The sequence below is a fragment of the Blennius ocellaris genome (assembly GCF_963422515.1).
Source record: "Blennius ocellaris genome assembly, chromosome: 6".
Taxonomy (NCBI): domain Eukaryota; kingdom Metazoa; phylum Chordata; class Actinopteri; order Blenniiformes; family Blenniidae; genus Blennius; species Blennius ocellaris.
Genome location: NC_137655.1, coordinates 27,474,935 through 27,498,686, shown reverse-complemented (window position 1 = coordinate 27,498,686; position 23,752 = coordinate 27,474,935). Strand labels below are relative to the sequence as shown.

The 23,752-nt window shown below is 46.1% G+C and overlaps 1 protein-coding gene across 2 annotated transcripts; it reads left to right on the top strand.

The window, feature by feature from the left end:
• The first annotated feature begins 1,697 nt into the window (after positions 1 to 1,697).
• Positions 1,698 to 22,263, top strand: ankrd50l (ankyrin repeat domain 50-like). 2 transcript variants are annotated; one of them, XM_080498062.1, is made up of 5 exons: positions 1,698 to 1,824; positions 1,914 to 2,654; positions 14,631 to 14,845; positions 17,082 to 20,634; positions 21,655 to 22,263. In XM_080498062.1, exons 2-4 carry the CDS (start codon positions 2,227 to 2,229, stop codon positions 20,627 to 20,629), a joined length of 4,191 nt encoding a protein of 1,396 aa, XP_080354188.1. In that variant the 5' UTR covers positions 1,698 to 1,824; positions 1,914 to 2,226; the 3' UTR covers positions 20,630 to 20,634; positions 21,655 to 22,263. The 2 variants fall into 2 exon arrangements, with proteins under 2 accessions (XP_080354188.1, XP_080354189.1); XM_080498063.1 differs by having other exon boundaries at positions 17,082 to 20,638; positions 21,661 to 22,263.
• Positions 22,264 to 23,752: the final 1,489 nt, after the last annotated feature.

Genomic DNA, 23,752 nt, shown 5'->3' with positions numbered 1-23,752 from the left:
TCTGTTTACACGGCATCAGTGTGTGGATCCATTGTATCCATGACGTTTTTAATCCGGATCCCAAGGTGGAAAGTTTCTGTCATGGCCGCTAATCCCTCCTGCAGAGAGTGCTGGAGGCGGAGCCTGTTACTGCGCATGCACAAGTCTCCCCCTTCCATCCCTCGTACACAAACATGGCCGACCTGCAGTGGCATTAGTCACGGTCAGTTTTCTTGTTTTATGGTCCATATCAGTAGTTTAATAGTTGAGATTCTCCCTGATAGCATCTGGTTCCTCATCAGTCACTAGGATGTCAGCTTCTCTCCTTTTTCTTTACCTATTTAGCGTTTTGTTTTCTGCACACACGTCTGTGGTTTCATTACAAAATCAAGCAACAGCGCCCTCCTGTGGCCCGACAGACTAACTACATTGTCGTCTCTGTGTCTGCTGCTGCAGTGGAAACACTCCTTTTCTTTCATGGATTAGATGTTGTCACATGAAACGTCATGGAAACGGGGCCTCAATATCAACAAATATAAGCATTGTTTTGGACAATAACAGCACTGGAGAGGTGGTTAGTTGGTTGAAGATATTATCTTCCAATCACAAGATTTGCAGTATGATTCTCATCTCCATGTGGTTGGACTTGGACTTTGATTAAGACACTGAACCTCAAAGTGCTCTCACTCACTGATGTTGAGTGTAAATGGTTGAATGACCGACCAGCTAAATGCCACTACACACTGTGCAATTTTCGTCCGTCCCAGACCAACGATAGCGATCATAAGAGAATGGAGGTGATGTCTTTGGTCGGCTTTAAATCAGTGGTCCTACGTCACCCCATGAGACCAGTTCAAGGACCAAAGACAACCTGCAATAAACTTCAGACTGTCAGATATTTGGAGTGCTGGTGACGGCTGCTGTTCGGTACGTCTACATGTAGCGTGTTTTGTCAGAAAATCAACGACCATGACAGCAAACGCTAACATAAAATGCGAGTTGATACTAACAAGTACTTACGTCAAGATCCCTTTGTAAACGTTCCATCCCAAGTTGGCCTCTCTTTCTGAGCCACGACCGTGTCCAAACTCTCCTCCGCCTCCTTTGTGGGGGATTTCTCTCCAAACACATAAATGCCGTCCATGCTTGATGATTGTGATGTGTTATTGTTGTGCAATCATGTCGACTCAGCGTTCATTCAATCTCACACAGCAAACTTCAAGTCTAGGTCTAAAGTTTATTGGCTTTGTGTTGTACAGTGGAGCTAGCTGTGAACTTAGATTTAATAAAATGGGTGTCTATAGGAGCCTAAAGGCATGTTGAGACTGCTGAAGCAACAAAAGAGCCATGTGTGAGCAAAATGTATTTACCACAATGTCCCAAAGAGGAATTTCAACCAAACAAAACCATCATGATTCACCTGCATGGACGAATAACCCGAAGCTAAAGTCTGAGGTTGCCCGGCGTCTGAACCTTGACCCCAGGTAACCCCTCCCACCTGTTAGCTGTGGAGTCACTTGCAGCCACACGAGTGCTCCCTCCCCTCGCCGGCTGCTCCAGTTCATGTCTTGACATGCCGAGAAGCACAGGGGAGGGTGGAGACGGGGGAAAAAAACAAACTAGAAAAACCGGAGAGCATGACAGACCGAGAAACAGAGCGAGAGAGGAGGCTGGTGTGACGAATGAACAGAGGGAAGGCGGAGATCTGAGAGTGTGAGGAAGGAGAGAGGAATTTAAAGCCCAGGCTGCAGTACGGGGATCGATGCTCGGAGGGAAAAGCAGGACAGAAACTGAAAGCCTGAAGCTGTGAGAGGAATCCAGGGGCGAGACAAAGGCAGGGGAAGGGTGAGATACAGTATCATTAAATCTGTGAAAGGAATGCTCTCAGTTTCGGGCTCCACTCACTATTTCTCCTTCTTTCTGATCTCTGACAGAGCAGCTCCACACTTTCCAGGAGCAGCGTGGATATCGTGATGTTTCAGACCGAGCAACAAAAGGAGCAAGATGAATGGAGTGAAAGAAGAGATGCACGTCTAGCCGACTTCACCTCCCTCTGACTCCAGATTGTCGCCTTAACACCTCCGAGGAAAAGACACCTACTGATAATAATTGTCACCCAGTGCAGGAAGCACCCGGAGCTGTCACCAAGCAGCCGCCGCTCAACCTGCAAGCTGGAGTAAAATTCCCGGAGGAGCATGGGATGTGGAGTTCAGACCGCTGACTGCTTCCCCACACCCCCAGGGACAAATGAGTAGCAGTGGATTCGGCTGCAGCTCCAGCTTGCTCCAGGGCCGGCGCTTCTTTTGCCGGGAATGGGCCCTGGAGAAGCTGCTCCGCTGCCTGGATGCCCGCTCGGCGCCGGGACAAGCGCCGGGGCTGCTGGTGACGGGCGGCCCCGGCGCCGGGAAGACGGCCCTGTGCACCGAGGTGGTGTGGCCCACCTCCAAGGCAGGGACGGCGGCCAGGTTGGCGCGGCGATGCCTGGCCTCTCACTTCTGCCAGAGGGAGGACCAGAAGAGCACGGTGCGCTGGAGGTTTGTCCTGAGCCTGGTGGAGCAGCTGAGGGCTTCGCCTCTGCTCTCTCCTGGGTACCAAGAGAGCCTCAGCTGCCCTTCTGTGTCGTCCAGTCTGGAGCCCCTCGCCTGTCAGAAAGACCCCGAGGACACCTTCAAGAGGTTTGTGTGATGATTTACTTCTGTTTTACTCCACAAGTTGTTCAAAGTACAGATGTGATAGCAAGTTTTGACATGATGGCTCTGAAAGGGACGTTGTATCGACTCCAGGGGATTTTCTTTCACGGCAGTTCTTGCCAGATGCCAGGCGGAGCAAATTTGCCAATAACATTGAAACTTATCCAGAAGCTCTGCGTGTGTGTGCATGTTGGAGTCGATTTATGTGTGGGATCACAATTCATCGAGCGGACCGTGCTGATGGAAGCAGAACACGTGAGGCGTGTCTGTGGGAAAAGCGGTTTCTCAGCATCTCATGAGTGCAAACAGCTCGGGTCGAATCCTGCACTGCAACTTTTTTTTGTTGTGTAAACGCTGCGTTTCAGCAGTCGGCAGTTGTCACCACAAACTCAGAAATATAGCTGTTTACATATGACATAGAGGTGATAGCGCTGTACTTAAAAGATTCAATTAACTTTGATCTTAAAAAGCTGGTTGGTTAAAGAGCAGTGGGTGCTGTTGGTTTGGGGAGTAGGTCTTAGCCAAAGTTCAGTTGCCCGTGGATGTGTGCTGGCGGTTACGACTGAGTTAGTTGAGCAGATCATCTGTAGTTTGGCAGTTTCACCTCCTCCTCCTCTTCTCCTTGACGCAGACGTTGAAGTGTCTTGGGAAAGACACTGATCCTGAGATGGCGCCCACTGGGCGTTGAACATCTTGCGTGGCATCTGCCAGCATTGGTATGTCCCAGGCAGTGTTATTTAATTCAAAGTTTATTTATTGACCAGCAACTACTTCTCTTAATTCAACAATTCCTACTTTATCCATACTTGACCTTAGCGAAACAAAAAGTGGGAGCAGAAGGCTGCAGCAGTGCAGCACCAGGCTGTTGGTTCATTCCAACCCGTGAGGATCCAGTTTCCGATTCACTTCTGTGACGTCCAGGATTTGAAATGGTCTAAATTAGTCAAATCCATTTACTATTTGTTGTCTACCCCTCTATGTTTGCTCTGCGATGTACTGGTGACCTGCCCAGAATAAACCTGTGTTTATTGCCCAAACAAGCAATAAACAAACTAGGCAACTCTAAAATATAAACAATTTCACAGTTTGCCTCTTAGTTAAAAATTTAAAAAGAATCATTTTCAGCAACAAAACAAGAAGAAAAGAAGTTTATCTTTTGATGATTTTCAACCTTTCTTTTAAAGAATGGCCCCATGATCCCATCGGTATTCATTGAAGATAAGCATGTTTTCATCACTTGCTTTTGGGTTTGCCCCAGCAGATCATGTGATCCACATGTTTGGCACAAGTGTTTTGCCAGCCGCTCCTCCTGGCAGCCGAACCAGTTGGGGGGTTGAGTGTCCTTACTCCGGGACCGACCGCAGTGACCTGGACGTCTGGTTAGAAGCTTCCTTAGCCTTCAGGCCACCACTGCCCTCCTTTTCCAATTTCTCTCAGCCTTTCTGGAGCATGTGATAAAAAACTGTGACAACAAAGATACACACTCTTCACAGTGAGAGGAGAAATATGTCAAACACAAGAGCAGCCTCTGCTCCTGTTATGACAAAAAGATCCATTAACGCCTCGAAGCATCTCTGTTGCTCTGCTGCTCAGACTGTTAGCGAAGTCAGAGTGTGGAGCATTAAGGCCGTGTGACCTTCATAGAAGCATATAGGAGGCTGGACACTTACAGGAAAAAGATGGCAGTGGCTCTCCTTCCTGGTGTTACATTTATTTCTCCACTCATAATGCAGCCCATTCACAGTGCACACAATGGGCTTCCAGTGTGAATGAATGCAACACTGTTATTTACGACACAACATCCTTTCAGAGAGGAGGAGGGGGGGGGGGAGGGAACAAAGAGGTGAAAAAGGCCTTCAGTATTCCTGTGACCGTCCCAGCACCAGTCAGCGAGGTCACCCTCCTCTCCGGGACCTTTAAGCTCTCGACCGGTGTGTTTACTCTGCCATGAGTCTGAGCTCTTTTACTCTCCTCCTGTGTTTGCTCTGCGCTGGTGTGAAGTACCCAGCCGGATTCCACAGTCCCGTCAGACTGGCTCGCAGCCAGCCGCCGCTTGTGTTTGGAGCAGTTTTCAGGGAAAAGTGGCTGTGGGCGAAAACTCCGGCATGTGAGAACAGCCGTAGACAAACTGATGAAACATGGGCCTGAGTTGGCAGTGAAAAGGGCATCGGTGGAATGCATGCATTAAAAGCAGCCGGCAGCTCGCTGAAGTGAGCAGCCCATTGTCTCCTCGCTGATCTTTGTATCTGCTCACAGCTTCACTTGGTGCAGGAAGTGAAATATCATTCGTTGACCTGTGGGTCTGCTCTATTTCATGATTCTACTGGCTTATTAGAATTAGAAGTGCATAAGAGGAGAAAGTATGATCGGAGACACTGCGATGACAGTTTTCCGTTTTAGCATGAAATCGTTGTCGTCTAAACACGCCAGAAAGACATTTTGAAGTTACTTGAATGTTTTGATTGTATTTTCAACAAATCACAAGGGTTCCCACATTGCAATCCCAACATATGGCCTCGCTTCCATGACAATGTTTAACATGACAACACCAAATCAGTTAAAAAAAGGACTGTTTCCACTGCAGCAGCAGACACACTGACAACGATGTAGTTAGTCTGCCGAGCCACAGGAGGGCGCTGTTGCTTGTTTTTGTAATGAAACCACACAGACGTTTGCAGAGAACAGAACACTATAAAATGGAGAGAACCTGACATCCTAGTGGACTGATGAGGAATCAGATGCTATCAGGTAGAGTCTCAACTATTTAACTACTGATATGGATGATAAAACTATAATACGGACCACCAGTCAAACCACTACGGGTTCGCCATGTTTGTTTACTAGCGCATGAGCAGAAGGAACTATTTTCAACAGGAGGGAATTGCGACAGTGAAAGAATCTTTCCACCTTGGGAGTCGGTATAAAAACTTAACAGACACAGCGGATCAGATTGTTGTCTTGTAAACGGGGCCTGAGATTTACTTTCCGGTAAACAGGCCTGATTGCCTCCAGGTGTGAATGTGAGGATGTGTGACGGTCTCTCAGGCCACATCCACACGAGCCAAAACCGTCTTTTTTCTCCCCGAGGTTCTCAAAAACAATTCCGTCCACACGTCACTATGATCACGGCTCAACACGAGGCTTCAGGGCATGTAGTACACATGCCAGGCCTTTAGGGGCACTGTGACTCACCAAACACACCAAAAATGCAGAAGAAAGAGCAAATAGAACTTTAGACGTAGACTCCTGTTCATAAACTTGTATAGAACTCTAGTTCTATAGGTGTATGGCCCTGCTCCTCCTGCTGCTAGCGTCAGTAGCTTCTGCAGCTACACCGGAACTTGTATTCCTTGATTATTGTGGTTATTTGATGACATCACGGACCGCAGTGGGGGAGGGGGGGCGATTACCTCATCTTTTTCCCACAGATGATCGTCTTTGCCATCCACACCCCGGGGGGGTTAAATGGCACGAGCCGGGGTTTTAGAATTTCCCCACTCTGGGACCCGTGTTAAAAAAAACACTGTTTTCACGCTTCTTAAACTGCCTCATGTGGACGACAGGCCAGAAACATCTGGTTTAGGTGAACCAGGTTCCTGGTGTGGACGACAGGCCAGAAACATCTGGTTTAGGTGAACCAGGTTCCTGATGTGGATGACAGGCCAGAAACATCTGGTTTAGGTGAACCAGGTTCCTGGTGTGGATGACAGGCCAGAAACATCTGGTTTAGGTGAACCAGGTTCCTGGTGTGGATGACAGGCCAGAAACATCTGGTTGAGGTGAACCAGGTTCCTGGTGTGGATGACAGGCCAGAAACATCTGGTTGAGGTGAACCAGGTTCCTGGTGTGGACGAGCCGTCAGTGTTTGTCCTGTGATGGACTCTGTGACGCTGAGGCCTGTCGATATGTCTTGTTTCTTCATACTTCAATTTTACAATCCACCCCAAAAATAAATAAAGTCAACAGCACAGACAAGCTGTTTGGCTTTGGCAGAGATTTTGCAAACTACTCATGGGCACAACCTCAATACTCAACAGCATGAGACACTTTGCCAAGGAGCATCATTACAGTAAAGAAATAACCTTTGTCTTTGTGTAGTTTGAAATAAAAGCTGCGTGTTTTGGTCACAGTGTGAGCGGTGGCAGAGGCTGGCTTAGGAGCGCTCTATTCATTCATCACCGTCTATGAGCATGTCAGAACAAATGTTAAGTGATTAAGGTGCTGGACTGTACAATTACTGCAGAGTCCTTCCCAGCGTGTTTCCGCTCAACAGGTCCAATTAAAGCGCAGCGTCAAAGGTCACCCACTGACACGCGTCCACAGCCGTGTAATCTGGACAGAGCGGCAAAGCTCAAAGAACAATAAAAGGTGAATTTCACTTCCTGCTCTCCTCTGAGGGTGTATCCGTCCAGGGAGTGTTACCTTCTAAAACATGTCTGATAAGCCTTTTGTAACAAAGCTGCATCTTGGCCATCGGATTGAAGTTCCTTCTGAAAAGTTCAAGCCGCCCTGTCACTGGAGTGATGAGATGAGTCACACGTTTTGATGTCAGATGTGAAAACATCTTCCTCAGAACAAACTGGATGATTGTGTCTGGAATCATTCAAATGGACTTGGACATATATTGTGTGAATATTAAGCAGGCAAACAATTGTCCTGTGATGATCGGTGTCAAACTGTGACATTGCAATGGAAAATACAAAAACAAGCTTTTTTTAGTAACTAAAAACAGCTAAAATAGCTCGAAATGATTACAAACATAGGAGGGAAGGGGAAACCAGCCACAATGACAAAAAGGAAAAAAAATTAAAAGATAAATAAAGATCAAGGTGTTCACAAATGTTGAAAATAGCGGGAGCAACTAAAGTAACAACTGACAAAAATGCTTATGTTTATAGCGTGTTGTGTTCTGTGTGTGTGTGTGTGTGTGTGTGTGTGTGTGTGTGTGTGTGTGTGTGTGTGTGTGTGTGTGTGTGTGTGTGGTTTCATTAGAAAAACAGCCAACAGCACTCGTGAGTGCTAACATGCTAACGCCATAGTTTTCAGTGTTTCTACTGTTTCTGTGTAAACGGACATTGTTTTTAAAACATGTTTGCACTTGTAACATGAAAATGGCCTAAAACTAGCAGCTAAAAGCAGCACATGAAGGAACACCAGGGAATCTCTAACATGAAACAAACATCGGCACTGTACGGTGATGGCCGCCTGCCACCATGGAAACAGATTTAAAACAGACGATGACGAGGCGTCTGCTCACATTTGAAGTAAAAGCATTCACAACAGCAGTGTAAAACACGTGGTGCTGCCAGAGGGTCCGATCCAGCTCCAGGACCTTTCGCACCTTTCTTCAGATTTGCCAAATGAAGCACAGAGTGAAGTCGAATCTTTCTTTAGTTTTGTGACAAATGAGGATCTGTTTTGGGAACGTTTCACTGCGTCTTCAACAGAGAGGCATCGGTAAAAACGGCACATTGTTGAAAGGCACTTCAACTAGTTTGGGCTTTTTAAAAGATAATTCAACTGAGACGGTTTCAGACTCCGATGCACTAAAACGAAGGGGGTTTGGAGACGCTCCTGCACCGGATGCACTGCGCTGACTCACTGCTGTCTATCTAACTGTCTGCTGATTAGTTTATGATGACTGTGTTTGTGTTCAGATTAGCTGTGGGAGCGAGCGCTTGATGTGCTTCCGTCTCAGGAGGCGTGGCGAGCTCGTAGCTGCATCATTTGCCAAGGTGGGATCATTAAAGATGACTCATATCTTTGATGTTGAAGTTTCACAACCGATTACCTGCATGTGTGAACTTCTTTTCTGTGCTGAATGACAGTTGTCAAGTAATGATGGAGTCACAATTGTTTTAACCTGGATGAGATTCAGAGGTACAATGAAAGGATCAAACATTTATCCACTGCACAAATAATTCTCCATGATCACTTATAGATTATAATTATCAAAGCTTAATAGCAATATAAACAAAATATCAATTTTCTCATTAAAAAAAACTATTTTTTTTTATGCTATTTTGTTATTCTGAGGATCAGGAATTTCTTTTGAAGACACTCAGTTTGAATATTAGTGTATTCTGAGGTTTGTGTTAACTAAGTTTTTAAGTATCTTTGATTTTTTGAGTTTCACTCTTTCCAATAGATCTTTCATTATATATTTACAGTGGCGTTCCTCGACGTAAACACTTGGAGGCAAGATTTTATTCCAGGTTTAGTAACAGCACTGAATTCCAAAGTAAAGTGGCTGCACCACCTTTTAGCCACAACGTTATAACAATCATAAAGGCGCTGATCCCATAAAGATGTTGAGCCTTGGAGATAGCTGATCAAAAAATAAATAAAAATATGCAATTGGAAAAAAAAAAGTCATTGACATGAATGGAACCAGGTCCTGCAGTTCCAAAGACTAAAGTTCTTCTACTTGACCACCAGTAAAACTACTAATTAGTGAGAATCTTAAGAAGTCTTCATCACTGCTTCAGTCAATTCAACCTTCACTTTCTCAGCGAAAATAAGTTTGAAACTTGTACTCGTAAGTAATCGACCTAATTCATTTTGATTCATAACTGTTTGTTTAGCTGCTAACAAGCTGGTGTTTGTGACGACTGCTCTGGTTCTGTGAAGCTCCGCCTCAATCATCTCCAGCCAGTCAGCTCTCAGCTTCTAATGATGTTGTTAGTGGGCGGGGCTTCAGGCTTCAAGCCCCACGAGGCATCGGAGTCACGTGATCTGAATGACTGGAGCCACAGTCTGAGCATGAACACTTTACTGCTGCAATACACACTGCATGATGAGAGAGGGGCTAGCGGGAGCTAGCGGGGTGAGCGGGAGTTAGCGGGAGCTGGCGGGGTGAGCGGGAGTTAGCGGGAGCTAGCGGGGTGAGCGGGAGTTAGCGGGAGCTGGTGGGGTGAGCGGGAGCTGGCGGGGTGAGCGGGAGCTAGCGGGGGTGAGCGGGAGCTGGCGGGGTGAGCGGGAGCTAGCGGGGGTGAGCGGGAGCTGGCGGGGTCAGCGGGAGCTAGCTCCACTCATTGAACCATCAGTGTGGATCAGGAGGAAACAACCTGAAGCAGCAAGAGGAGACCAATAACCAGGGAGTTCTGTCCTCACACTGTAATTATTTACTATATAAGAGGAAGTTTTATTCACAGACAAGAAATTACTACAGATAATCTTGATGAATTAATAACATATTTTACATGCAGTTCTTCCTGATGACACCAGGTGGCGCTCAGCCCCACCTGCCCCTAATGACCAGTCACCCCTGGATAGATAGATATGTTATAATGATAGATGATATGATAAGACTGACATTAAAAAATCACACAAAGTAAAAAAAACATACATCTTGGACAACGTAAACGTAGAACGACAAACCTCTACAACCTTTATAAACAAACAGTTCTGTTTCCACGTTGAACTCATATCCACACACTCAATCATGTGTGAAAGTCAAAACTCCCTGTTTCTGCCTTATAAATAAACATTCCTCTAAAATATATCAAGCCTGTCATTTCAATTCAGAAAACTATTTAGTTCATGGTTCAAAACTATGATCCAAGTTGAGTTATTATGGGTGTAACTGTGAATAATTAGCCGCTATATCCAGACCATAACAGTAGTTTCGGCCCTGCTTACAAGACGTCTCAAGTAAAAACATTCTTGCATTTTCCTTTCAGGAAAGTCTCAGTTTAACAAGACAACGTTTTGAAAACGATGTCCATTTCTGCGACAACATCCCAAACACTAAAAACAATGTAGTTTTAATGCTTGGCCACTCGTGGAGGCCACTAGTGAGGTTGTCATTTTTGTGATCAACCTATAAACACATGACTGCAGAGAACAATAAGCTATAAACTTTTACACTGTTTGATACGTTTGCATGTTCTTCCTTTGCATGCATGAGGTTTCTGGATACTCAAAGGTTCATACGTAACATTAGCTTTTACTTCTGGATTTAAAGGAACTCATACAAGAAGTTGAAATGCTACATTACATACCAAAAAAGTGTTTTTTATCACATTTATGTGTACTTCTACTTCTAACTCTGCTTTGTGACCTTATTTCTTTTAGTTGCTTATTTAGCTTTTGTTGGATTAATTTCTGAAGCCTGAACCAGAATAAACTGATATTTGCAGCAACACTTGGAAGGCAGTTTTGTTCACAGCTCCCTGAGACCTCCTCAGTATTTTATGAACACTTTGGGTTTTTTTCTTCTATACCATTGGAAATGCTTCTTTTAGGTTTTTTTCACAAGATTTAAGAAACATTTGTCTTTTTTTGTTTTAATGTCCGCAGATTATCTTTACAATCGGTTGGGAAAAAAAACCTGTTTGATGACTAAAGATGACCTTCCTTAAACATAGGCCTTAATAGTAATACCAGCACACACACACACACACACACACACACACACACACACACACACACACACACACACACACACACACACACACACACACACACACACACACACACACACACACACACACACACACACACACACACACACACACACACACACACACACACACACACACACACACACAGTATACAGGAGAACTCGGGAAAGAGAGAAAGAAGAGAAATTATTATTTTACTAGTATTTCCTCCAGTTTTAGCAGTTTGATGGCCAGTTGGACCCATTTATTGCAGGCTAGTGTCTCAGGTTATTTATTGTTTGTCACCTTTAAAAAGACGACTCTCAGGCCACATCCACACGACAAAAAAACCAACCTTTTTTCTCCCCACCCTTCTCCAAAACTATTCCGTCCACACGTCACTATGATCACGGCTCAACACGAGGCTCCAGGGCATGTAGTACACATACCAGCCCTTTAGGGGTGCTGTGACTCACCAAACACCAAAAACACAGAAGAAGACAGAGCACATAGAACTTTAGAAGTAGACTCCTGCTCATAAACCTGTATATAACTAGTTCTATAGGTCTATGGCTCTGCTCCTCCTACTGCTAGCGTCAGTAGCTTGTAGTCTCTGAATGTTGTGGTTATTTGATGACATCACGGACCACGGTGGGGGGAAGAGGGGGGCAATTACCTCATCTTTTTCCCACAGATGATCGTCTTTGCCGTCCACACCCCGGGGGGTTGAACGGCACGAGCCGGGGTTTTAGAATTTCCCCACTCTGGGACCCGTGTTAAAAAAAACACTGTTTTCACGCTTCTTAATCCGCCTCATGTGGACGACAGGCCAGAAACATCTGGTGTAGGTGAACCAGGTTCCTGGTGTGGACGACAGGCCAGAAACATCTGGTTGAGGTGAACCAGGTTCCTGGTGTGGATGACAGGCCAGAAACATCTGGTTTAGGTGAACCAGGTTCCTGGTGTGGACGACAGGCCAGAAACATCTGGTTTAGGTGAACCAGGTTCCTGGTGTGGACGACAGGCCAGAAACATCTGGTGTAGGTGAACCAGGTTCCTGGTGTGGACGACAGGCCAGAAACATCTGGTTGAGGTGAACCAGGTTCCTGGTGTGGATGACAGGCCAGAAACATCTGGTTTAGGTGAACCAGGTTCCTGGTGTGGACGACAGGCCAGAAACATCTGGTTTAGGTGAACCAGGTTCCTGGTGTGGACGACAGGCCAGAAACATCTGGTGTAGGTGAACCAGGTTCCTGGTGTGGACGACAGGCCAGAAACATCTGGTTGAGGTGAACCAGGTTCCTGGTGTGGACGACAGGCCAGAAACATCTGGTGTAGGTGAACCAGGTTCCTGATGTGGATGACAGGCCAGAAACATCTGGTTGAGGTGAACCAGGTTCCTGGTGTGGGCGACAGGCCAGAAACATCTGGTTGAGGTGAACCAGGTTCCTGGTGTGGATGACAGGCCAGAAACATCTGGTTGAGGTGAACCAGGTTCCTGGTGTGGATGACAGGCCAGAAACATCTGGTTTAGGTGAACCAGGTTCCTGGTGTGGACGACAGGCCAGAAACATCTGGTTGAGGTGAACCAGGTTCCTGGTGTGGATGATGGGCCAGAAACATCTGGTGTAGGTGAACCAGGTTCCTGGTGTGGACGACAGGCCAGAAACATCTGGTTGAGGTGAACCAGGTTCCTGGCGTGGATGACGGGCCAGAAACATCTGGTTTAGGTGAACCAGGTTCCTGGTGTGGACGACAGGCCAGAAACATCTGGTTTAGGTGAACCAGGTTCCTGGTGTGGATGACGGGCCAGAAACATCTGGTTTAGGTGAACCAGGTTCCTGGTGTGGATGACAGGCCAGAAACATCTGGTTTAGGTGAACCAGGTTCCTGGTGTGGACGACAGGCCAGAAACATCTGGTTGAGGTGAACCAGGTTCCTGGTGTGGATGATGGGCCAGAAACATCTGGTGTAGGTGAACCAGGTTCCTGGTGTGGATGACAGGCCAGAAACATCTGGTTTAGGTGAACCAGGTTCCTGGTGTGGACGACAGGCCAGAAACATCTGGTTGAGGTGAACCAGGTTCCTGGTGTGGACGACAGGCCAGAAACATCTGGTTGAGGTGAACCAGGCTCCTGGTGTGGATGATGGGCCAGAAACATCTGGTGTAGGTGAACCAGGTTCCTGGTGTGGACGACAGGCCAGAAACATCTGGTTGAGGTGAACCAGGCTCCTGGTGTGGATGATGGGCCAGAAACATCTGGTGTAGGTGAACCAGGTTCCTGGTGTGGATGACAGGCCAGAAACATCTGGTTTAGGTGAACCAGGTTCCTGGTGTGGACGACAGGCCAGAAACATCTGGTTGAGGTGAACCAGGTTCCTGGTGTGGACGACAGGCCAGAAACATCTGGTTGAGGTGAACCAGGCTCCTGGTGTGGATGATGGGCCAGAAACATCTGGTGTAGGTGAACCAGGTTCCTGGTGTGGACAACAGGCCAGAAACATCTGGTGTAGGTGAACCAGGTTCCTGGTGTGGACGACAGGCCAGAAACATCTGGTGTAGGTGAACCAGGTTCCTGGTGTGGACGACAGGCCAGAAACATCTGGTGTAGGTGAACCAGGTTCCTGGTGTGGATGACGGGCCAGAAACATCTGGTGTAGGTGAACCAGGTTCCTGGTGTGGACGGGCCCTCAGATGCTTTCAAGACCAAACCGAATCTCCTCTTCTGAAATGCAGCAACTATCCATCCACCCATCTGTCCATCCAGCAATACTCAATGCATCGTTGCCAGATGATAACAAACACAAGCTTAATACACACGATGTTTGCGCATGTCGTTGTGTCTGTGTGTGGTCGGTATGAGTTGACCTCCAGTGCCCAGGCTCCAGTCTTCCTCGTGGAACAGAAAGTGAGACCCCGCAGTGTTTTATATGCAGTCATTATGTTTAAAGACGTGGTTTTGGTCAAAATGGTTTCGTGAGATGACGCTTGATCATATTGGTGTCAGTGAGTGTGCCTCGCAAGTTGTGTTAGACGTGTGTGTGTGTGTGTGTGTGTGTGTGTGTGTGTGTGTGTCTGGAGGGCTTGAGCGGGGCTTTTTAAAAGCCCCATTAACCTGAGTCACCATTAGATCGCAGCAGGGTGTGGGAGCTGACGTTGCTCTTTCAAAGTACGGCTCCTCTGTGACTCAGGCGGTTTGTGCCAAGTTTTACTGGTTTACAATGTGTCCTGGTGCCTAATTACAGTGGGGACTGCAGGTCTTTTGCTGTTTTAGTACTGCAATCATGCCTTTATCTTCAGCGGTGAGAGCTGGAGAGACAATAGTGCCAGCTGGTGTGAACATTTGAAAATCATAGAGGCGTGTTGCGTTGGTTGTTTGTTGGCTTCAGAAAATTAAATCTTATCTTGTACAGGTTGAGCAAATAATTTAGATGTTTCTGTCATTTTGTGAATTTTGATCTTAATCAGACAGATTAGCAAAAAACAGAAGCAACTGGGAAAGTGATGTTAGCGTATTGTTCCTCATTCCTGGAATGTAAAAAAAAAAAAAAAAGTGTTGACTGTATGTCTCCTCAGAGCCGTGTTGGGGCCCCTGTTGGACCTGCCTCCCCCTGCCCAGACTCTCATGGTGGTGGTGGACTCTCTGGATGTGGACTATGGGCTCGGTGAAGGAGGCAGAGGACACGGCTCCATCGCGGAGCTCCTCGCTGCCAATCAACACCTGCTGCCGGGCTGGCTGCTGCTGGTCTGCTCCGTCCGCCGCCACAAGGCCGTGTGCAAGATGTTCTCAGGTCCTCAGACGTTCTCTACGATTATATTCGGTCCCGCTCACATGAGGTTTTCCAGTCAAAATGAAAAACTTTGGTTGCATTTTGAGTGTCACCTTTCATGACAATGGTGTTCAGAGCCACTAAATACCAAACTTTTTGAATAGGCTCTCAAGGTGTAAGTTTTTGAAAACGGTTGACCTCCATGTTCATGTCGATGGCGGGAACGCCGCTACTGCGCTAGTGCACCACGGCCATAGTTAATAGCTCTTCTACACATGCTCAAAAGATGGACAAGAAGAACTCTGGCGACCTCCAGAGTGTTTACACTGACTCCCAGTCCATATTCTCCTGGGACTTGGTACTTTTATTTTGAAAGTCACCATAATAACAATGCAACTTGGTGGTCTGTCCACTAGAATGTTCGTGTTCTCACATGTCTGTGTGGTTCCATTAAAAAGAAAAAAACAACAACAACAGCCCCCACTGGTGGCCCAACATGCTAATTACATAATTTTCAGCATTTCCATCACTTCCCTGGAATTGTTTTCAAATGTTTGTTGTGGAAACAGACTTTTATGTTTGTTTGTTTTTTGTTATTTTATAATTTTTAAGTAAATTACAAAACCAACAACATATACTTTTTTTTTTTTTTTTTACATCCGTTGAAACTGGGATTTGACCTTAAATACAGTAAATTTCTGCCGTGTTTGTTGAAAATCTCCTTCCCTAACTCACAGGTGAAAAGTAAATTTTCCCTTGCTCTATATTTCCTCAGCAATGTCCAGCCATTGTCTTGGCGCTGGGGGTTGCTCTTCAACCAGTTCCTTGTCAAGGATTTAAAACAATGCATTTTCACTTGATCTGTTATGTAACTTACATCAGGCATACATACATACATACATACATACATGTTGTCTGTGGTGTCAGGAAGGGCATTCACTGCAACAAACGGCTATTTTTAAGTTGCTGCTCATTGGAAGAGTCTGTCGATAACATCATGTGTCCCATTTTCCAATGAAGCCCACTTCATGGTTTCTTCCTTCATTAATGAGCGCCACTTTCTTGTGATGCATGTAGAGAAAAAAAGCATGAATAAGCAATCTAAATATTAAAAATAATATATTTAATCCAGTTAATTGATCAGAAATGGCATCAGAGTTCTTCTGGAACTATGGAAAAAGAAAATGCTCCACTGCTTGAAATGGTCGATCGATAGATCGTTTATTTCTGAGGGTGTGAGGGGGCGTCAGGCACTTCAGAGGCATGCTGTTATCGAGATTAGAATCACAAACATCAAAGAAAACCATAATAAAACACTTAATAATAACGGAATAATGGAGGGGAGCACATTATTGATCTTGCACAGGAAATTGCTTCTTTCAGCAGCACTCAAACCAACTCTCATTGCTGAACAATAACAATAAATTCAAAGGTTTTCTCGATAATATTATGTATAAATTAAACATAATAGCTGCTACAGCTTCTTTTAAGTCCTGATGCAGGTGACAGGAAAAACTTAAATCTGAGAAATGTAGCATGATTTGCAAAACTAGCACATGATTATATTCAACATTAAGATTTAAGGTTTACTTTTTAAACCATATAAGTTAAATTTGAAGGTTATGTTAATGTAAGTGGGGATGTACACTAGTGTTTGGCTCAGGATTCCACAGCCCGTCCAATCCCAGCTGAATTGTGAATAATTTATCTAACTTAAATCAATTTGAGGTTTGTTTATGTTTAGGAATCATTAAACGACATTTCAGGTGAAAACACGTCATTTTTGAGTTTTGACTTGAGGTACGTTTTGTAAATGGCAGCAACACTGAAAACGATGTAGTTCGCCTGCCAGGCCATGAGTTGGCGCTGTTGGTTGCTTTTGTAATGAAAACACACACGAATGCACACAGAGAATAAAATACTATTAACATTAATGATGGTGAACACGGCCATTGCTCCTATGGGCGCCTCTCAACCACAAAACTACCAAGACCTAGGAGAATATTGACTGGGACACATGACACTGGAGAGGCAAACATTGTTATTGTCCATCTACTTGTGTTTTTAAACAGCTAACGGACACCCAAAACGAAACTTTTTCATTTTCACATGAAAACATTGTGTAAACTGGGCCCTCAAATACCTCTGATGCATTGTTGTGTAAGGATGCAAATAGTGAAGAAGAGTTCAGGACCAAAATATAGTTTAAGATGAATCAGGCCCAATCTAAAGCTGTGAACTGTTCTCTGTGTTGTAGGTTTTCGTAAACTGTGTCTGGATGATCTGCGGAAGCCCCCGGCGGTCCGTGACGTGCAGCAGTACATCCTCTGTCGACTGGATGAAGAAGCGGCGCTTCGACGTCAGCTCACCCCCGACACGGCGGACATGCTCAACCTGCTGCACATCAAGAGTGGCGGCTGCATTCTCTTTCTGGAGCGTGTGCTGGACGGTGTTTCAGCAGCGCTGGTGGGTCTGCGCGAGATCCGAGACATCCCTGGTACTCTCAATGGCCTCTACCTGTGGATGTGCCAGAGATTGTTCCCCCGGGGACTTTTCACCTACGTCAGACCTCTTCTCAATGTCCTCCTGGCAGCACCAAGGCCCCTCACAACCCAACAGCTGTTCACAGCTGTCTGGACTCAGGACACTTTGCTCAACTTTCAGGATTTCCAGAACAAACTGCGCACCCTGGCCCCTCTCCTGATTGATGGTCCTGGAGGTACCAAATTACTTTTTCATGCCAGCTTCACAGAGTGGCTGACTGACGTTAAGTACTGTACACAGAAGTACCTGTGCAGCCGAATCGACGGCCACAGCATGCTCGCCATGGCTCTAACGCTACAGGGACCCCAACTGGACATCGAGGACACTTTCCAGCTGGCGACACACTTGATTTGCTCAGGTCACCATAAAGATAAACCTTCATTATTAGCACTGTGGCTGCTTTGGACAGGTGCTCCTGCTCTGACTCACAGCTGCAGTGAAGCTGTCACCACATCCTTAACTCAGCTTCCTGCCCCAGTAAGTGAAGATGTCCCTCAGCTGCTACTAAGAAGTGGCCTTGTCTCTACTGACTGTTTTCTGGATGGAGATACAAGTATTGGATTGCATCGTTTAGGCAGAGAAGGAACTAAATCACACCAGGCATTTGAAAAGACACTGGCTGTGAAGAAGCTGCTGGACAGTGGAGTACCTGTGAACCAGCCGGGATCTGCAGATGGACAGACTCTGCTTGCTCGTGCAGCTCACGACGGTTCTTCCAATGTAGCAAAACTTCTTCTTTCACGTGGATCTGATCCACTGATCAGTGACCATCAGGGCCAAACACCGCTGACTTTAGCTGCCAGGCAGGGTCACGTGGAAGTCTTGTCTGTGCTCTTAGAGTGGTCCAAGAGCCAAGCCTTGGAGACTGCCATACAGATGATGGAGCATGTTGACATTGAAGGTTGGACGGCATTGCGCTCAGCAGCTTGGGGAGGACACAATGAGGCTGTCCGCCAGCTGCTGGACGCAGGAGCTGATGTAGATGGATGTGACAGTGATGGTCGGACTGCTCTCCGAGCTGCAGCATGGGGGGGTCATGAGGAAATTGCCCAAACCTTGCTGGGCTATGGGGCACAGGTCGACAAAGCTGATAGCAAAGGCCGCACACCGCTTATTGCTGCTGCTTATATGGGCCATCACGAGGCTGTGGAGATCTTACTGGACCACAATGCAGACGTGGACTTGGCTGATGGAGATGGACGCACAGCTCTGTCTGTTGCAGCCCTCTGTGTTCCTACTGCTGAAGGTGTCAAAGGCTTTGGCGAGGTTGCAAGTCTGTTGCTGGAGCGTGGAGCAGATCCAGGCCACAGAGATCACGATGGAATGACACCACTGCTACTGGCAGCTTACGAGGGCCACGAAGAAGTAGTGGAGCTTTTGTTAGAAGCTGGTGCTGATGTAGATGAAACTGCTGGGCCTGACGGCAGCGTCCCCGCTGCAGCTGCTGTTACCCCCCTGCTGGCAGCTGCAGCAATGGGTCACATGAGGACTGTGTCACGGCTGCTTTTCTGGGGAGCAGCTGTGGATGCCATTGACTGCGAAGGCAGGACAGCGCTCTGCCTGGCAGCAGCACGAGGCAGCGTGGAGGTGGTCCGAGCCTTGCTGGATCGAGGCCTGGATGAGAACCACAAGGATGACCTGGGCTGGACTCCTCTCCACGCTGCTGCCTGTGAAGGCCACCGGGCTGTTTGTGCTGCCTTGACAGAACGTGGCAGCATGGCCCGCGTTGGGGAGATGGACATCGAAGGACGCACACCTCTCATACTGGCTGCCCAAGAAGGTCACTGGAGCACTGTTCGGTTGTTATTAGACAGGCGTTCTCCCATCGACCACAGGGCGTACGACGGGCACTCCGCACTGAGTGCCGCCCTCCTGGAGGGCCATGCTGATGTTGCAGAGCTGCTCATGAAGCGAGGAGCTGACACTGACGTCCGAGATGCAGAGGGACGACCTCTGCTCTACCTTTTGGTATTAGAGGGTCGCCTTGACATGGCTACCCTCCTCATAGAGAAAGGGGGTGTGCCCTTGGAGTCCCGAGACTCTGAAGGACGCACCGCACTTCATGTAGTTTCCTGGCAGGGATGTGTTGAGATTGTGGAGCTACTTTTACAACACGGGGCAAACCCAAATGCACAAGATTCAGAGGGGAGGCCGCCAATGCATTCAGTGGCGTGGACAGGACATGTAAAAGTAGGACGTCGTCTCTTAGAAGCAAATGGTGTTAACATACACCTTGCTTGCAATCAGGGGGCAACAGCCCTGAGCATCGCAGCCCAAGAGGGACATACTAACATCGTTACAATGCTTCTAGAAAGAGGCGCTAATCCTGATCACATGGACAAATATGGCCGCAGTCCTGTGAAGGTGGCTGGGAAACATGGACACTTTAATATCGTCAGGCTCCTGGAAAGTTATGGAGCCAAGCCATACCTTGGTCCTTTGCCTAACTCTAGTACTGTATCTCCTGCAAGACCTAAGATCTTCTACTCGGGCATTTCTGGGAGTAATGGAGGCGAAGCAATAGCTGCTACCTCCTCCTCGTCGGTATCCTCTCCCAGCTCCACTGCGGAGCGATTCCACTCCATGCAGAGCTCCCAAACCTCATCCACTTGCCACTCCCTGGCCACGGTGCAGACGGTGCCAGCCGACAGCCTCAGCTTCATTCAGCAGATCCAGCAGCATTCACTGCCACGCAGTCGTAGCCGTCCCTCCACCCTTCCTCCACCTGGGAGCTCGGGTGTGGGCAGCCTCCATGGAAGCAGCCAGAGACCTCACAAAGGCAGCCCTCCTTCGGTCTGTAAAGTCACTGCCATGGTGCATAATCACCAGCTGCCTCAGAAAGGTTTGTCATCCGGACTTGATTATCATGACAAGCATAGTAGATTGAGCTCCAACCTAATGAAAGCAGATGTGACCGCTCACACTGGTGGAAAATGGCATTCAGTCATGGCTTCTCTCGGGATAACACCAGGGAAAGACTGTCCTATTGGTGGTAAAAACAGAGAGAGCCCCCCTCTGGGATACCCATACAGGCTACAGAGTCCCCATCAAGGGGAGGCTTGGGATTCTGTAGCCAAGAAGAACATTTTGTCACCGGTTTGCTACGATTTTACCGCCGATCCACCCTGTAGTGCCTTGCCAGAGGATGTTATGATGACCATGACAACCACAGACCCACATCTTAATCTCAAGCAGGCCATCAAACTGCAGTTTGAGGGTCCCACCAGTGCAGCCTTATACAAGAGAGAGACACCCCTGTGACTTCAGTAAGTGATGCAAAATAATCAGGCTATTTGTTGGACTGTGCAGATCAATGCTCAAATGATTTACATGCATGCAACATCAGCATTTAGGACTTGATATATTAAGGGTCTGCAAAGTAATACGCATTATTCATTTAGTGTATTTGACATTGGCATTGTTTGTGATTGCGTCTATTTTTAGCTGGCTCATCACTTTTGTCTGAAGACCTAATTATATATATATAATAATAATAATTTTCTGTGGCCAGTCATCTCCTGGATTGCATTTTTGAGAATATGGAGAGAGTCAAGCCAGAGCCCACCACTGTTGTCATTGTCCATATACTTGTGTGTGTGCAGAAGAATTATCTACTACAGCTATGATGCGAATGCACAGAAGCAGCACCTCACTAAAGTTGCATTTTGCCCCGTTAACACATCGTCTGAGTATTTTTTTAATCTGCGTTTGTCATCCTCCTTCACAGAGACAGAGTCAGAGAGTTTTCATAAAGTTATAGTTTTGGAGCTGTTATTGAAAAGTTCGGTTTTCAGTGACTCCCAGCAAGTTTGTCAAACAAACCCCAAAATGGAACAAATGTTCATTTTTCACTTGAAAATGTTCTTGTGTAAACGGGGCTTTAGTAAACCACTAACAAAGCGTCTGCAAACTGAAAGAGTATTTGCACGAGCATACAGTTTATGCAGGAGATTTATCAATCAGGCCCTTTAAAATAAGAAAAACTGAATTTCCAAAGATGTAAAACATTACCCTTATTCCAACTAAACTATCCGTGCAGTTGATCACTCATATTAAATACAGTCATGGAGAAGTTAATCAATTTGACATTTCATGCTATTTCTATTCTTGGTGCATCAATTCTTGTGATTTTTGCATGTAAAAATGGTAAATGGGCTTCAATTATAGAGCATATAGAGCAAAGTGCTTTACATAGCTCATCACATTCACCCATCCACACACACATTCACACACCATTGGAGTGTAGTGAAGTCACAGAACTAAAAGTGTTTCAACCTCTGTTTCAGGTGGAGTTGGACATTTATTTTTTTTTTTAACCGTGACTTATTCTGTTCCGACGAGAGGAAGCGATGCTGATCTCCGCCCTCTTCAGAGGAACAAACTGAAGACATGAAAAGCACACATTCCTGCCTTTCCGTTGCTTCTTTTGTGTGCAGAGTGGAGCTGTCACAGATAAGAGCATGCTTATCTATTGAAGTCTCTCGATAACAGTTGTTTTTTTTTTAACTTGAACCTTATTTTTCTACACATTCCATCCTATTCCAGCACCACTTTTAACAGATAAAAAAAACCTTTTGTTATTTTACCTTCATTTATTCTAACCCTTTGATGAGAGTTTTTATTAGCTTTACAGAGAAAGAAAGAAATGTTGGATTCTGGTTTTTGATTTCATCTCACACGATGTAAATAAAGTGGAGGAGTTTTAAGTCCATGGCCTTGATCTTCAGGAGATATTTGCTATAAACTGTGGCACAGCCTACCAAAGCCTGTCCCTGTGCGGATGTATGATGCAGTACACACCGTTATATATGGCCAAGCTTACTGAACCAGCTTGGCTCGTCTGAAGGAAGGAAAAAGAGCAATGGACCGGAAAAGAAATGAGGTTGGAAGTGGGAGGGTGTTGAATCCAAACGCCTCTGTGGATTAAAGATATTTCTAGTTCTCGCTCATTTTTCTTTACATTAATATTTAATTATGTTCATTAATTAAAATGGAAAGCGCCGCCATCAGATTGACTGCTTTGCGTGGTTATTTGTGTGTGTGTGTGTGTGTGTGTGTGTGTGTGTGTGTGTGTGTGTGTGTGTGTGTGTGTGTGTGTGTGTGTGTGTGTGTGTGTGTGTGTGTGTGTGTGTGTGTGTGTGTGTGTGTGTGTGTGCGTGCGTGCGTACTGTGGTCGGGTTTAAGACACTTTCATTACTAAAATGTCCTGGATGTCCTGTGATGTGGTTGCATCCTGCAGAGATGAACGTCTGGCTGCAGGCGGAGAGGTGAGCACCTGGGATTATTAAACCAAACACTTCTGGACGTTCTGAAACTGAACAACGGAGAGCGGCCAAGAGGTGGTTTGTCCTCCAGTTTTTGTGGTGCGTGTCATACTAGTTACATTTAGAAATCTGCCTTTCTTCATCCCACTTCCTGACATCTAAATCGATGTCGGCCTCAACTATAAATTACTTCTTTGTTTAGATTTGGCTTTGATGGATGAAAGTTTGGCTTCATTCATTAATGTTTGTATTGGATCCAGGTGTGCAGAACACGCATCTCCTGTCAGAAAGCTCAAATCTGCTCACTGTTGTGCTTCAAATTACAATAACGAATGCACAGCACCAATTCTTCCACAAACGTTTTGTGGTTAATTGCTTTTAATATAGAATAACCAACAAGAGAAAGGAACAGTAGGGAAGTTAAATCAGCAAGTGGGAGGAAGATGCCTTATAGCAGGGATGTCAAGCATGAGGCTTGTGTGCCACAATCAGCCTGCAAGAGGCTCCAGTCCAGCCAAACAAACCACTCAGCAAATTGACCAAAGTTTTAAACAAAGCATTGATTTTAGTTTTTTTTAAACAAGTTTCATAAGAGCAGCAGACACAACCCTGAGACCCGAGCTGAGATGTCGGTGATGCTGCCATGAAAGCTGCCAAACAAAACTCGAAATATAATGCAACTAAAGGAGAAATTTATCAGACATTTCATTGTATTTTGCACCAGAAGCTCTCATTAAAATTGACTTCATGTCGAGAGAGTTGCATTTTCAGTTGTAAGTGTTTGCTTTTGTAAAACAGACATTTTCATCACGTAGACTGCACCACAACAAAGAGGCTCTTTAAAGTTTAATAATAAAGGTTATTACGGCACTACTTTACCGGTCCAGCCCACTCAAGATGAAATGTTGCCCCTGAACTAACATGTCTTTGACACGTCTCTCTCTATAGTATAGTACTGTCGACGTTAGCATTACTCGGGAGAGCAAAAACTCATTCTTGAAGTTCCAATGCCAAGAAAAGCTCAAACAAAAATGAAGACAGAAAGAAGGTTCACAGTTTAGATGGAGCTGTAAGGCATCTGCAGGAGCAGCGGAAACCCTTACCTTAACCTAAACCTAAC

Excerpts from the sequence above, each read along its gene's own strand:
- ankrd50l (XM_080498062.1), top strand. The coding sequence starts at position 2,227 with ATGAGTAGCAGTGGATTCGGCTGCAGCTCCAGCTTGCTCCAGGGCCGG. Across the intron at positions 2,655-14,630 it reads CCCGAGGACACCTTCAAGAG|AGCCGTGTTGGGGCCCCTGT; the intron begins GTTTGTGTGATG and ends ATGTCTCCTCAG. Across the intron at positions 14,846-17,081 it reads CGTGTGCAAGATGTTCTCAG|GTTTTCGTAAACTGTGTCTG; the intron begins GTCCTCAGACGT and ends TCTGTGTTGTAG.